Source organism: Falco biarmicus, chromosome 2 (assembly GCF_023638135.1).
Source record: "Falco biarmicus isolate bFalBia1 chromosome 2, bFalBia1.pri, whole genome shotgun sequence".
Taxonomy (NCBI): Eukaryota; Metazoa; Chordata; class Aves; order Falconiformes; family Falconidae; genus Falco; species Falco biarmicus.
This window is the reverse complement of record NC_079289.1, coordinates 3,161,042-3,174,105: the sequence shown is the minus strand read 5'-3', so window position 1 is coordinate 3,174,105 and position 13,064 is coordinate 3,161,042. Positions and strand designations below refer to the sequence as shown.

General features: G+C 42.3%; 1 protein-coding gene across 1 annotated transcript in view; it reads right to left on the bottom strand.

Annotated features, from left to right (window-relative positions):
* LOC130144283 (uncharacterized) overlaps positions 1 to 13,064 on the bottom strand; it is a 38,378-nt gene that overhangs the window by 22,587 nt on the left and 2,727 nt on the right. Inside the window, 7 exon segments of the mRNA XM_056327699.1 lie at positions 3,682 to 3,912; positions 4,828 to 5,085; positions 7,263 to 7,353; positions 9,364 to 9,471; positions 9,894 to 9,982; positions 9,985 to 10,082; positions 10,505 to 10,707. Of these exon segments, the coding sequence (XP_056183674.1) occupies positions 3,682 to 3,912; positions 4,828 to 5,085; positions 7,263 to 7,353; positions 9,364 to 9,471; positions 9,894 to 9,982; positions 9,985 to 10,082; positions 10,505 to 10,707 (1,078 nt within the window).

The window sequence follows — 13,064 nt, the reverse complement described above, 5'->3', positions numbered from 1 at the left end:
TAACCAAAGACAGAAATTAATGCAGTCAGGCAGTAGTTTTACACACTTTATATTAAGACATAGCAATCCGACAAACATTTCCAGACTTTAGCAATAAATGCAAGAAATTGTTTCAAAGATACAGGAATTACTCTTCTATCTAGACCTTTTATAAGACACATGGAAGACTAAATATTTTTATTAACATTTTTCATGTTTGTGGTCATTAAGAAGACCCTTATCATCCACTTATATTATGTAGTTTCTGAATATGTAAAGTCTGAATGGAAATCATACACTATAGTCTCAAAACCAAAAGGAGAAAGCACGTTTTTTAATATACCTAACGGACGTAAGGAATGAAAACTAGGCAATGGGAAGATTACACCTGTAGAACTAATAAAACTAGAAAACCCTAAATACATAAATCATAGCACCACAATGACATCTGTGTTTATCCCAAGAAAACAGATAAATCCTCATAAGGCAACAAGAATGTCTATTTGTTCCTGCAAAAGGGAGATAATGGTAATTTAAGTGTGTAGGAGTTAATCTGGAGAAGCCTCAAAAAGGAGATACAAAATGTGCAAAAGTACTCTTGGTAGCTTTCAAGGATGTGTGTTAACTGCACTATGTACTGTCAGCTTACTTCTTCGTAACGGACTGGGCAAATAACACAATTGTTGGTCACTTCAGCTACAAAGCAAAATCAGGGCAAAAATAAAATGATGCAATACAGTCCAACAAAAACAAAAACCAACGTATCATTTATAAAACGTTATTTACCCATTGAGCAGTTGCTTCTTTGATATAAAATTTTGACTAGAAGGCTGAACTCTAAATTACATTACGGTGTTAATTAAACACTGCTCCACAAATTCAAAGTATGCTCCAGACTAGACTAATGACTGCTTAACAATTCCCCTGGTGTTCCCCTTCAATAGCTCCCTGCCAGCTAGCGGAGAATGAAACAGTTGAAGAAAGGACAGCTTTCACTCCCTGAATTCCACTAGGACCCACCACTGACTTGCTAATAACTGCTGAAGTTTTTGCCCCGTACAGTCGATATATTTTACTAAACAAACCTTCAGCATGCCATTGCAGGGCTTGATTCTAGACCTGTTCAGAACTACTGAATATTTGACAATTGCTACTAGAAGAGTAACATTTCGTCTGAGGCACTTCTCCTGGATAAAGAGCTAGGGATCCTGCTCCATAATGCTCCAGAATTAAAAATATTATCCTTCAGTGAGGAAGTTCTGAAACTTCTTTCTGGTGTGATCAAGCATGAATAACTTCAGCCATAAATGATCCCAAGACCCAGCCTTCCAGAACAGATTATGTCCCTAAGGTTTCAATGCTACTTACCACTGGGTAATGCAGCATACAAAAGAGGAAATCATCATATTTCAAGTGTCAAGAAGAGATCTCAAAGCTTCTTTTAATTTCTTTTCTACTGGCAGGCTTAAGAAGTAGGACAATATGGATCTCATGAAGCTTAACAGGGCCATGAGAAAGGTCCTGCACGTGGCCCAGGGCAATTGCCAGTATCAGTACAGGCTGCAGGATACATGGATTGAGAGCAGTCCTGCAAAGGAGGGCTTGGGGATACTGTTTGATGAAAAATTAAATACGAGCCAGCAATGTGCACCTTTAGCCCAGAAAGCCAATTGTACCATGGGCTGCACAAAAAAAAAAAAGTGTGGCCAGCAGGTCCAGGGAAGTAAGACCCCACCTGGAGCGCTGCATCCGGTTCTGGGGTCTCCAGTACAAGACAGACATGAACATCTTAGAGTGGGTCCAGAGGAGGCCACAAAAATGATTAGAGGGCTGGAGCATCTCTCCCGTGAAGAAAGGCTGAGAGTTGAGGTCGTTTAGCCTGAAGAAAAGAAGGCTTTCCAATGACACCTTATTGCAGCCTTTCAGTATTCAAAGGGGGCTTATAAGAAAGAGTGGGAGAGACTTTTACCACTGCCTGTAGTGACAGGACAAAGGGTAATGGTTTTAAACTAAAAGAGGGTAGATTTACATTGGACGTAAGTAAGGAATTCTTTACTATAAGGGTGGAAAGACACTGGAGCAGGTTGCCCCGAGAAGCTGTGGATGCTCCATCCCTGGCACTGTTCAAGGCCCGGCTGGACGGGTCTTTGAGTGACCTGGCCTAGTGGAAGGTGTCCCTGGCCATGGCAGGGGGGGTGGAACTGGATGGTCTTTATGGTCCCTTCCAACCCAAACCATTCTGCAATTCTAGGACTTACATAATGGCAGAACAGTATTCTCCATTCTGGTTTTTGTTCCTTTACTAGCAATTCTTTTAACGCTAAGAATTCTTAACATTTACTTTGCTTTTCTTGTAAGCATCTGTTTATACAAAGCCTCACTCACTCGCAGTGCTAGGTTACACGCTAAAAAGCTCACCTGCACAGTCAAAGAGGAGCACAGAGGCAAAACAAGGTGGCAGAACCCAAATAATATCCTGCCTCAGCTGCTTCCAGGAGAGCAATCAAGCCATAAAAGGCTCATTTCCTCACACACAAGAGGAGGCACAGAGAAGCAGTAGCAGTTGTGCAGGCAAGAGAACCCCAATTACATGCTTACAGAATCAGACAATATGTCCCAGCTCCTCCCAGAGCTGTCCAAGGGGAACTGTCAGCCCCATTACCAGCTGTGAAACTCATCAAAATGAGCAAACAGGAGCAACTCTCTGGAGGTGGGTACTGCAGGGAAAGAGGATTTGGGGTTTGCGTAAGACTTATGGGGTGCTCAAGAGAGAATCAGAGGCAGGAAAAGGGATGGATATCAGTGATTTGTGGAGGTACGAACACAGGAAGACAGAGGGATAAAAGGATAAAAAGGGCTAGTGACATGTAAGCAGGTTGCTGGTCAGTATGCCTGTCTGGTCACATCCTGCATCTTAAACAGGAACAGCTGGAAATGAGTCTTTTAATTTGTGGGTAGGTGTGTTTGTGAGAGCGGAGCCAACCAAACTGCAGTTGCAAGTGTATAGTAGCACTTTAAAAAAATGCATTATGAACTTTTTTTCAGCACTATACAGTCATTTCTATTTTTTGATTCCTGCCCTGCATCTAGAAAGCTAACAAGATTACAGCTCATCTATAATAAAAGTCATTATCACAAGGTATCTGTCATACAGGTTCTGTAATGAATTGACCATGTATTAACGGTATAGATAATTGAAATCCTGCCAAATTGTTGGATCAAGGAGTTCAGTTGCTCAGTTCAGGAAACTCAGCTGAGACTACTCAAGTCTGTCCCTTTTGTCAGATTTAGCAAAGCCTCTCACATATACTTCTGGGCTTGACAAACAAAAAGGCACAACAAGAACTGGGTGGATACGATAAGAATACATTCACACAAAATTTAAGCCTTGACTCTTTTAAGCCCAGGGGAAAAAAAATCACCACTGGAACAAAACCTTTACAAAACGTAACTGGATTCTCTAAAGTGGTGATGAATCTATCAAGATCATATGCTTTCAGAAATGTTCAGCAAAAAGCTATTGTTTCAAACGAATACAATGCACCAACATTAACCGCATAGCCTGTACTACATAAAAAGTAAGGTTATATCATGACAATTTGCCTTTTAGACCTCACTCTCTGGACAGGACTACCCCATGTATTTGGAATTTCTATACCTCTGCATACCTACAGCCATTTCCACTCTTTCCAGGCTTTTTACCTTTGAACATTACTTCAGTTGTACTGTGTCTCCAACGCAAAGCAGCTGGTTCAGCAGCAGGCTGCACACTTAAAAGGTCCACTGTAATATCACCTAGGTCAGAAGCATTACAGGTTTCAGGGAAATTTAGCCACAACATTCCCAAGCCTGCACTCGCTGGGGATGTTCGTCCTCCTACCACCAGGGCCAGGCTGTTCGAGAGACACGACACAGTATGGTACAACTGCTCATCTGTGGAGATACAGAACATCACAGGTCACACTGGTCTTTCTCCCATGAAATGTATAGAATCATTGATTCATTTAGGTTGGAAATGACCGTTAATATCAAGTCCAACTGCATCACTAAACCATATCCCTAAGCACCATGTCTACATGCTTTTTAAATACCTCCAGGGATGGTGACTCAGCCACTTCCCTGGGTAGCCTGTTCCAGTGCTTGACAACTCTTTCAGGGAATAATTTTTTCCTAATATCCAACCTAAACCTCCCCTGGTGCAACCTGAGGCCCTTTCCTTTCATTCTACCACTTGTTACCTGGGAAAAGAGACCAACCCCCACCTGCCTACAGCCTCCTGTCTGGTAGTCGTAGGGAGTGGCAAGGCCTCTCCTCAGCCTCCTCTTCTCCAGGCTAAACAGCCCCAGTTCCTTCAGCCAGTCCTTACAAGCCGTGTACTCTAGACCCTTCCCCAGCCCCCTGCCCGGCTCTGGACACGCTCCAGCCCCTCCGGGTCTGTCTGGGGGTGAGGGGCCCAACGCTGAGCCCAGGGCTCGAGGGGCGGCCGCACCAGGGCCCAGCACAGGGGGACGGGCACTGCCTGGCCCTGCTGGCCACGCTGCTGCTGACACCGGCCAGGGCGCTGCTGGCCACCGTGGCCACCTGGGCACACTGGGGGCTCATGCCCAGCCGGCTGCCGACCAGCACTCCTCCTGTGCTGGGCAGCTTCCCACCCACTCTTCCGCAACTCTGTGGTGTTGCACAGAGTTGTTATGACCCAAGTGCAGGACCTGGCACTTAGCATTCAGAACCTTCAGATCTCTTTGACTGCCAGCATAACCATGCTGTGACATCACTTTTCCACTAGACATTATTTCATTGTCAGCACAAAAACGACTTACATACGCTTGCATCAGTATGGGAACTCACCCCATTTCTTATCAGGATTTTTCTTTTTCACACAGCCAGCTTTCCAGTAGCCTGCATGCTTAATTAGCACATGAAAATTTCTCATACGGCAGTGCTGTCCATCCTCCTCCCCAAAGCCTCCAGTGGTGAGAACCACATTGGGTTTTATAAGAACAGAGTGGTGACTGTAACGTCTCAGGCCAGAAACTTCAGAGTGCATTGCACACACTGCTGCAGTGATACTCCCAGCCATCCTGACAGAACCTTCATGATGAGAAACTGCAAGCCAAAGAGAATCAAAGAACTTATGCACAAACAAGAATCAAGGACTACGTTTTAAATGAGAGATTGAGCAAGTCTGTACAGCTTTTCAAGAAAAAAAAAAATTGTGAAGCAAGTTGACAGGGGACACAGACAACCTGACATGCCCTAGAAATAAAGCCTTAATGGTTTGAACTACCACTGTGCCAACTTTACTTCTGTTTACTGCTCCCTCAACTCCTGACACAGTTCTGAGATTGCTTTAATGGGGTGGAAGTAAGATTAAGAGACTGCAGTATCCTAAACTGCTGTAGCAAGAGAGGAATCACTGCAATACCTTCAAAGGGAGTACCTTTCTGATGAAGACAATATTTGGCTAGTTGAATAGCAAAGAACAGCAGAAAAAGGACAAAGACCCGGAAGCTGGATTTCAAAGTTTCTTGATAGATTTGGATCCTACCTTCAGAAAAGCACTGAAATACAATTCTAAAGCATGAGGAATAATCTCTGTTAATTCCAACAGCCCTACTATAAGAGAATATTTTCAGTTATCTAGATACTTTCTCTCTAAATACTACATCCCTTAGTGTGAAACAAGCTTTAAACACAAGACTCTAGCTCACTTACACGTTGTACAAATTGTTTTAATGACTTTCAAATTTGTGTCTTCTTTGTTTTAAGCAAGTGCCTTACTCTTATGTTGTAAGAGATGATGAGGTGCGGGAAAAGCAGCTCTCAGTCTATTTTTTTGTATGCCATACCCAGAAAAATTACGTCTACTGAATGCTGCTTAGTACAAGACTTTCTATTGTTTGATGAAATAAAAAATTTCATCTTCTTGGACTTGCATGTCTTTCTACAGATTATTTTTTTTAAGACTGATGGGTGTTTTCGTTTCAGAAAATATACTTACTGTGCTCTGTTAGAAGGCTTAGTACTTGCAACTGTCTTGAAGAGGGACCCAAATCTATTTGATAGGATAGCTGGGGGCACATACTGGTACTTGAGACATACCTTTTGCCATTCCCAGTAAAAAAATATCTAAGAATGGATACTTTACCAGACTTTCAAAGCCCCTGCTATCAGTTTGGAATACAACAGTCAACAGCAAAAAGACCCTATTCCTGTCTCTAATGAATCAAGTGTCTTCACTGTACTCATGTCAGTTAAGCAAATGCCAGATTTTTTTTAACTTATGGATAGAGCCTGCGCGTTTAGGAGCTTTTAAGGTTTTAACATAAGGACTAGTGACAATCACACAATATATTTAACCACACCCACATCCATTTAGCTTCAATTTCACTACACATTTTCAGATCGAATCAAGACACAACACAATAGCCTTGTTAGGTTAACGAACGTCATCCTGCCTTATCCTTTTCCAGCTGTTTTTCCTGCTCCCTAGAACATGGATTTCGACTTTCAGTTGCAGACAGATCTACTTGTGGTGCTATACTGCGAACAAGACTAGTGATGTGAAACAGCTTAAAAATAACCTTCTGCTTTCCACCCTGAAAAAGGAAGCAAACAGCCAAAAGCAGGTATTTCTTAGATTGCTACTGCTGCCAAGTCCTTTTAATCACAGAAACACAGTCTTGGTCTTGGCTTTTCCCTAACTGTACCACTTTTCTCCTACCTAAAAAAAGTAACGTACGGATTTAAAAACATTTCAGAAACAGAAATACTACATGTACAATTCCACCCACAGGGGATAACAAAACAAAACTTCATGACACGCTCCTGAGTGCTCTGCTGGACGATACTTTGATAGCGCAGTAAGTAAACATAACAACCTTTTGGAAGCTGGAAGGATAGAACGGCTCAGAGGACCATGTATAGAGGCAAGCAGGAATAAACTGAAAAAGGAGAGCCTGTGGGTTACCAAAAATAGAAGGAGGATCGTGGTAGACTGGCATTGCAGCCATGCACTGGAAGGCCCCACATATAAACAGACAGAAGAGCTGTTCAGACTGGAAGGTTCAATGAACTATAAGAATGAAATTGATCAGAACCACTAGAGTCAGGAGGTGGCCCTGGCCTCACTATGGACAGCAGAACCATTGTTAGAAGGATGGAGAAAGCTACTCAGGTGGCAGCATCCCATCTGTTCCTTCCAGGGTTTTACTGTCTCCTAAAATCTCTCAGTGAAGCCTGCAGGAGATAAAAGAATACTATGAAAACCAGTCAGTATGTACCTGTCATACTGGATAACAATGGTGTCCAGGAAGGTTCCACCCCCTTTGACGCAGTCAAGACAAAGTAATGGGAACATTTGAGATGCCATTCCTGCAGCCAAGCCCAAAAACAAACAATCCCCCTCAAAATCTTATAGCAATAGTAAGGATCTCAGAACGGTCAGGGTGATCAAAACCTAGCCTAGCACTGTTTCCAATGGTGGCCAAAATCAGAAGACTAAAGCTGAATCTGAGAAAGAGCAAGTGTGTAAATACCTTCCTCACCTCAATCTTCAAAAATGTACAGCTCAGGGATTTTCTAAGCAAGAAGCTGAGTCTTTGTACTGAACAATCCTCAATGGTTTTCCCATCCATTAATCTATTCAGTTGCTCTTTGAACTCACATAAACTTTTATCATCTGTAAGCTGCTGCAGCAAGGAGTTCCACAGAATAATTACATGTTGCATGAGGAACTTCTTTCTTTTTTTGGAATCCGCTTCCCTTTATGCTTCCCAGTTCTAATCATAGAAAAGAGTGAGAGCTGTATACCAGAGGGATTAAGGTTTCCTAAAGGTCATGGAGCAGAAGTGATCCCAAAGAAATTGCAAACGTTCAAAGGTGCAATATGGTCTCAGCTGGCCAATGATACATAAATACGATTTCCAGTCTGGCCTTGGAATACCTCAGAGGCAGAAGCACAAGCACAAGGATTGCACAGGTAGTCAGGAGCAACACTAGGGTCCACCCTGGCTTTTATGGACATCAGGGAATTTAGTATGTTCATTCCCATGGGGTGGGATATATTCAGCCAACTATGTGACTAGAAGGCATAAATATGAATTTAAAAGGCACAAGAAACCACAATATTAGCATCACTGCCCAAATATCTACCAAAGTAAAAAGCATCTTTTGAAAAGTGATATCCAAAAGTTAATGTAAATACTGAAGAATTGAAGAATCCACTATTTACCCCTAGACAAATTATTCTAAAAATTAATTGTCCTCAGCACTAAGTGTATATTTTACATTTCTTACCTAATTCAATCAAGCTTGCTTATAGTAAGATCTGGACCTTACTTTACCTCAAAGGCTAATTGTAGAGCTCTCTGTTACCACGTATCTTACTCCTGTGCACGTTTTTCAGCTCAGACTTGTGTACGTGTTAACCTCCTCTATAAAGAAAATGATAAAATGTCTTTTCTTTCTCACTGTATGAGCAATTGTCTTGATCTACAGTAATTCTTGCAGGCATTTCTACACCACTTTGCAAATCTGCCAGCATCTTTCAGTGATCAATTTTGCATTCATGTAGCAGAGCAGATCCTCCATGTTGGCAAAATAAATGCAAGCAAGCTAACTTAGTTTTCATACTGCATGCTGTTAGATTTCTAGAGAGAATTATAAACAGAAAATCACAAAATTGAAAGGGAAACTTCTAGTAAGTGCCCTACAGGATCTTTATCTTGAAGTTACTCAGTATCTTTGACTTCTCTTCTACACTTGAAATAGTTGCAAACTTCGCTAGCAGTTAACATAAAAACGGCAAAGAACAGAGTCATAGTTAAATTTCAGTCATTAATATAGAAAATGGCTGCACAACATCAGACCAAAAACATCTGAAACTAGTAACCTGAGTCCAACAATGACAAACAGTAATAGCCTACAGAAACACAGGAGAGCAGGACGAGTGCATCTACTTCTCCCAGGACAGCTCCCAACCATTTGCAGTCAGGAAACTCACAACAGGTTTATTTTTATATTATTCAGTAATCCTCAATAGACTTCTCTTTCATTAAAATAATTGCCCCTTGAACCCATGCAAACTTTTAGCATCAACAGCACCTTTTATACCACCAGCTAGTTTGCTATGCTAAGGCTGTCTCCCTAAGAGACTGCTCACTGGGGAAGGAACAAGCAAGAGTCTGCTTCCAGTGCTACCTGCCCCAGCTTCAAGTGGAGCTTCCTGCAGGCTCTGCATGAACTGCCTGATTCAACATCCTTTCTGCCTCCATGAACACCTATGCTTCAGCAACTCTTGTACAGAACTATGACCATAAGAAGTTGCAGACACCTTATCATATCAAAACCAGGTCACTGGTGTTCAGAATCAAGAAGAGTTACCTCATATTCATCAAAAGGCTCCAGAGCCTGCAATTTTTGCTGCTCATCTTCCAGAGTACAACAGGTGAAAAACATATTCATATCCACGACGCTGCACTCAGTCCAGCCCTAAAAAAGAAACCCCTCAAAATTATTAGCTCTGGAAGGATAGACTCACTTCGCACAAGAAAACAAAGACCCTAAATTAAACACCTGCATGGGCCTTTAAGACTGTCTAGCTGGAACAAGAGCAGCCCAGAGTCTGGTAAGAATAGATCTCTTACCTGTAAAGCTCCTAAGAACTTAATTTATACCAAAAGCCTCAGAGGAACCCATCTTGCCTTAACGCCATACCAGAAAGCAGACTGCAAGTTGGTTGGAAAGACCTTCAAATGACTAGTCATGCTACTAGAGAAGGCAGTGGCCCAGCCTTGGCCCTGTCTTCTTCAACCCGTAACTGACACATCTGATGACTTCCAAAATTATTTAATGCTACAATCTTTCCCAGGTAAGACACGCTTCATGTGTTCCTTAGAGCTGCAGGTACTTACCTTTTCAAAAAAGCGCCTCCGCTGTGCCTCACAATCAGGATACTTTGACAAAGAATGAAGTGCAGAGTTCAGCTGGCTGAAATGTGCTGCATGACACGTCCAAAAGGGTCCTCTGGGTGCATCTGCTCATACAGCAGAAAGCATGCCTGAGAGAAATGCTCTGCTGCCCACTGAATCAAGGCATCTGACCTGTCAGGCAGATCGTGTACAAGGAATTAAATCACTGAGGGGCAGACAAAATCTATCCTCCTGCAACACTATAAAGCATGCTACTAAGGCATCCTGACACAGGTAATATACCAAAGAGAATCCTGTGCTGGGAACTTATGAACCTCTCCTCTCCCATCTGTGCAGAGAATTCAGGGGATGAGCAGAACAAAAACCTCAAAATCACATGTTCAAGGTTTTTCTTATTTTTCCTCCCTTTTAGGATGTCATGGACATCAATTATCCCATCACAATTATGAAGTAAGGAGCTGTTTGGGACTTCCACAGAATTGCTGAAGCTTTAGTTACAAGACAGCAGGTCTCCCAGCCATGAGTGGCGTACATAAAAAGAAGCTTGTTCTTTTCATTTTACCACCTAGTTAACAGCAGATAACTCAACTGACCTGCTGTTTTCCATGTAGGTGAGCACCACCTCTGCTATGAAGAGGGTGGGAATTTCTTTGTCTAGCCCTGCTTCCTCCAGGGCTCTCTCCAGCTCAGACAGCTCTGATAAATCCACTCCCAGTAGTTTATAGTCCCCTCCAGAAAAGGTAATGACTCCTGGGAGACAAAAATTATCCAGCCTCACTACAGTGCTGATGCAATACTGAGACCAAAAGGGACAAACAGGAATATCAGCCCCGCAGGCAATCGCTCACAAGCCTGTGCCCATCAACTCAATTTCTCTGGGACATGTACAAGAAAATCCCCATTGCTAAATGAACCATAAAGGGATAGTGTCAAGAAGCAATCCATTAAATGCAGATCGAAAACTCCATTATTCTTAATGCAAATTTCACCTACAGATGTCTCACAGAGCTATCACATTTAGTATACCAACAAAACTTTATCATATTTACTTTAAGAACATTTTTATAGAGCCACTAAAATTCAGAATCAAATCTGAAGGGCTCTCTTTTACAGACCTTTCAGTTTAGCTAAGTACCATTGCTTTGACAGAATTTGAATGGTTTGCCTAACAACCATAAAACCATTCTCAAGGGTTTTTTGAGGTTTGTTTTTTAAAGATTTCTTTCTGTAAAATTGCATTGAATCCTGAACCAGCACATGCTAGCTCCCTGCAAATACCAGGACTAGTCTTCCAGATCACCGCTCTCAGAAATAAGTTCCAATTTATGATTTGCAAGCATTAGATTTAGATTAGATATAAGGAAGAAATCCTTCCCTGTGACGGTGGTGAGGCACTGGAACAGGTTGCCCAGAGCAGCTGTGGGTGCCCCATCCCTGGCAGGGCTCAAGGCCAGGCTGGACGGGGCTGGGAGCAGCCTGGGCTGGTGGGGGACGTCCCTGACCGTGGCAGGGGGTCTTTCAGGACCCTTGCAACCCAAGACATTCTGTGATTCTATGATTATAATACCATACCTCTGTACTCCATAAGCTATAGCTTGTTAAGCTGTTTCAACCAAAACCAGATCAGAAACAAACTGTAAAGTACCTTTAGAAATTACCTACTCTATGTCTCTGTACCAGTGCAATCCAACAACTACCCCTGCCCTGAGAACTGTTAATTACACTTCTCAAAGGCATTCATTACTGGAGGCAAAACAGCCTTCTCTAGAAGCCCATCTCCATGTTCCCTATTAACTTCTTCTGACAACTAACTGATCTACACATCGCTTCCTGCCCTCTGGGCACAGAAAATAGGATATTCCCAACTCTTTTGACACCTGCCTTTCAGCTGAAGTAGTTGAAGATTATTGGTACAGACAGAATTCTTTGCTACAGGATGCTGCCAGTGAATGGATTCAAAACCAACCACAAAAACAAGAATGGATTCAGGAGGAAACTGAGCAAGCTCATGGAAGAGCTACTCACTAAGACTTATCCAACTGTTCATGGCAGCCAGGGACTTGTGCTCTGCACCTGTCTTCCATCTGTATTTAAACCAATTATTACAGTCTAAGCATAGCAGCCTACTGTATTTCATTACTGTCCCTACTGTATTTCATTCCAGACTTTCCAGACCATTCGTGTACTTTATCAAAATCCTACTCTCATCCACCATATTCAGCTCTCCCTGTTTCTTGCTGGTTTATTACATTTTCACCTTCTACAGCATATCATCTAGAACATTAACAGACACCTTCAAGGAAATCAGATGCAAGAGGAATCTCTAGTGAACCCCATACTTTACATTCCTCGATTTTTCCACTGAATTGCCCCTTAGTATTTAGCTGGCATAATAATCCTTTCAGCTTTACTTACACTCTATGGTAGTTTCATAAGGCTCATTTTTCTCCTGCCTTAGAGAGGGAAAAAAAAAAAAAAAAAAAGGCAGGTAACATAACAACTAATGTTTTATTACAGTCAATACACCCAAGAGTCATACCTTTTCTCCTACCCATAAAGGCCATAAATCACAGTATAATTTAGGTTGAAAGGGGCCTTTGAAGGTCATCTAGTCCAACTCCCTGCTCACAGCAGTTACCTGTATCAGGCTGCTGGAGGCTTTGTCCAGTCAAGCTCTAACTCTGTCCAAAGCTGGAGTTTCTACCGCCTTTCTGGGCAATCTGTTCCCATTTTTAACTACTCATGTGGCAGAAAAAAAACCAAGAAACAAACATTTTCATTACACATTACTGAAGTTTCCTTTGCTACAACTTGCAACAATTGCCCCTTGACTGTTTGCTTTGTGCCTCCAAGAAAAGTCTGGCTCCACCTTTTTCATCCTCTCCTGTTAGACAGTTGAAGACTGCAGTAAGCTTCACCTCAGTTCCTAAGGCTGAACAAACCCAGTTCTCTCAGCCTGCCCTCCTATGTCGTGCTCCACCACTTTATCGTTCTTGTGACCTCTCACTGGACATGCTGCAGTTTGCCACTGCCTTTGTATTAAAGATCCCAAAGCCAGATGCAGTACTTGAGAAACTGTAACTGAAAGAAACTGAACCTGGTTTGATATAATCCATTCCCGACAAATCCATTCCAGCACCTACACATCTTTTT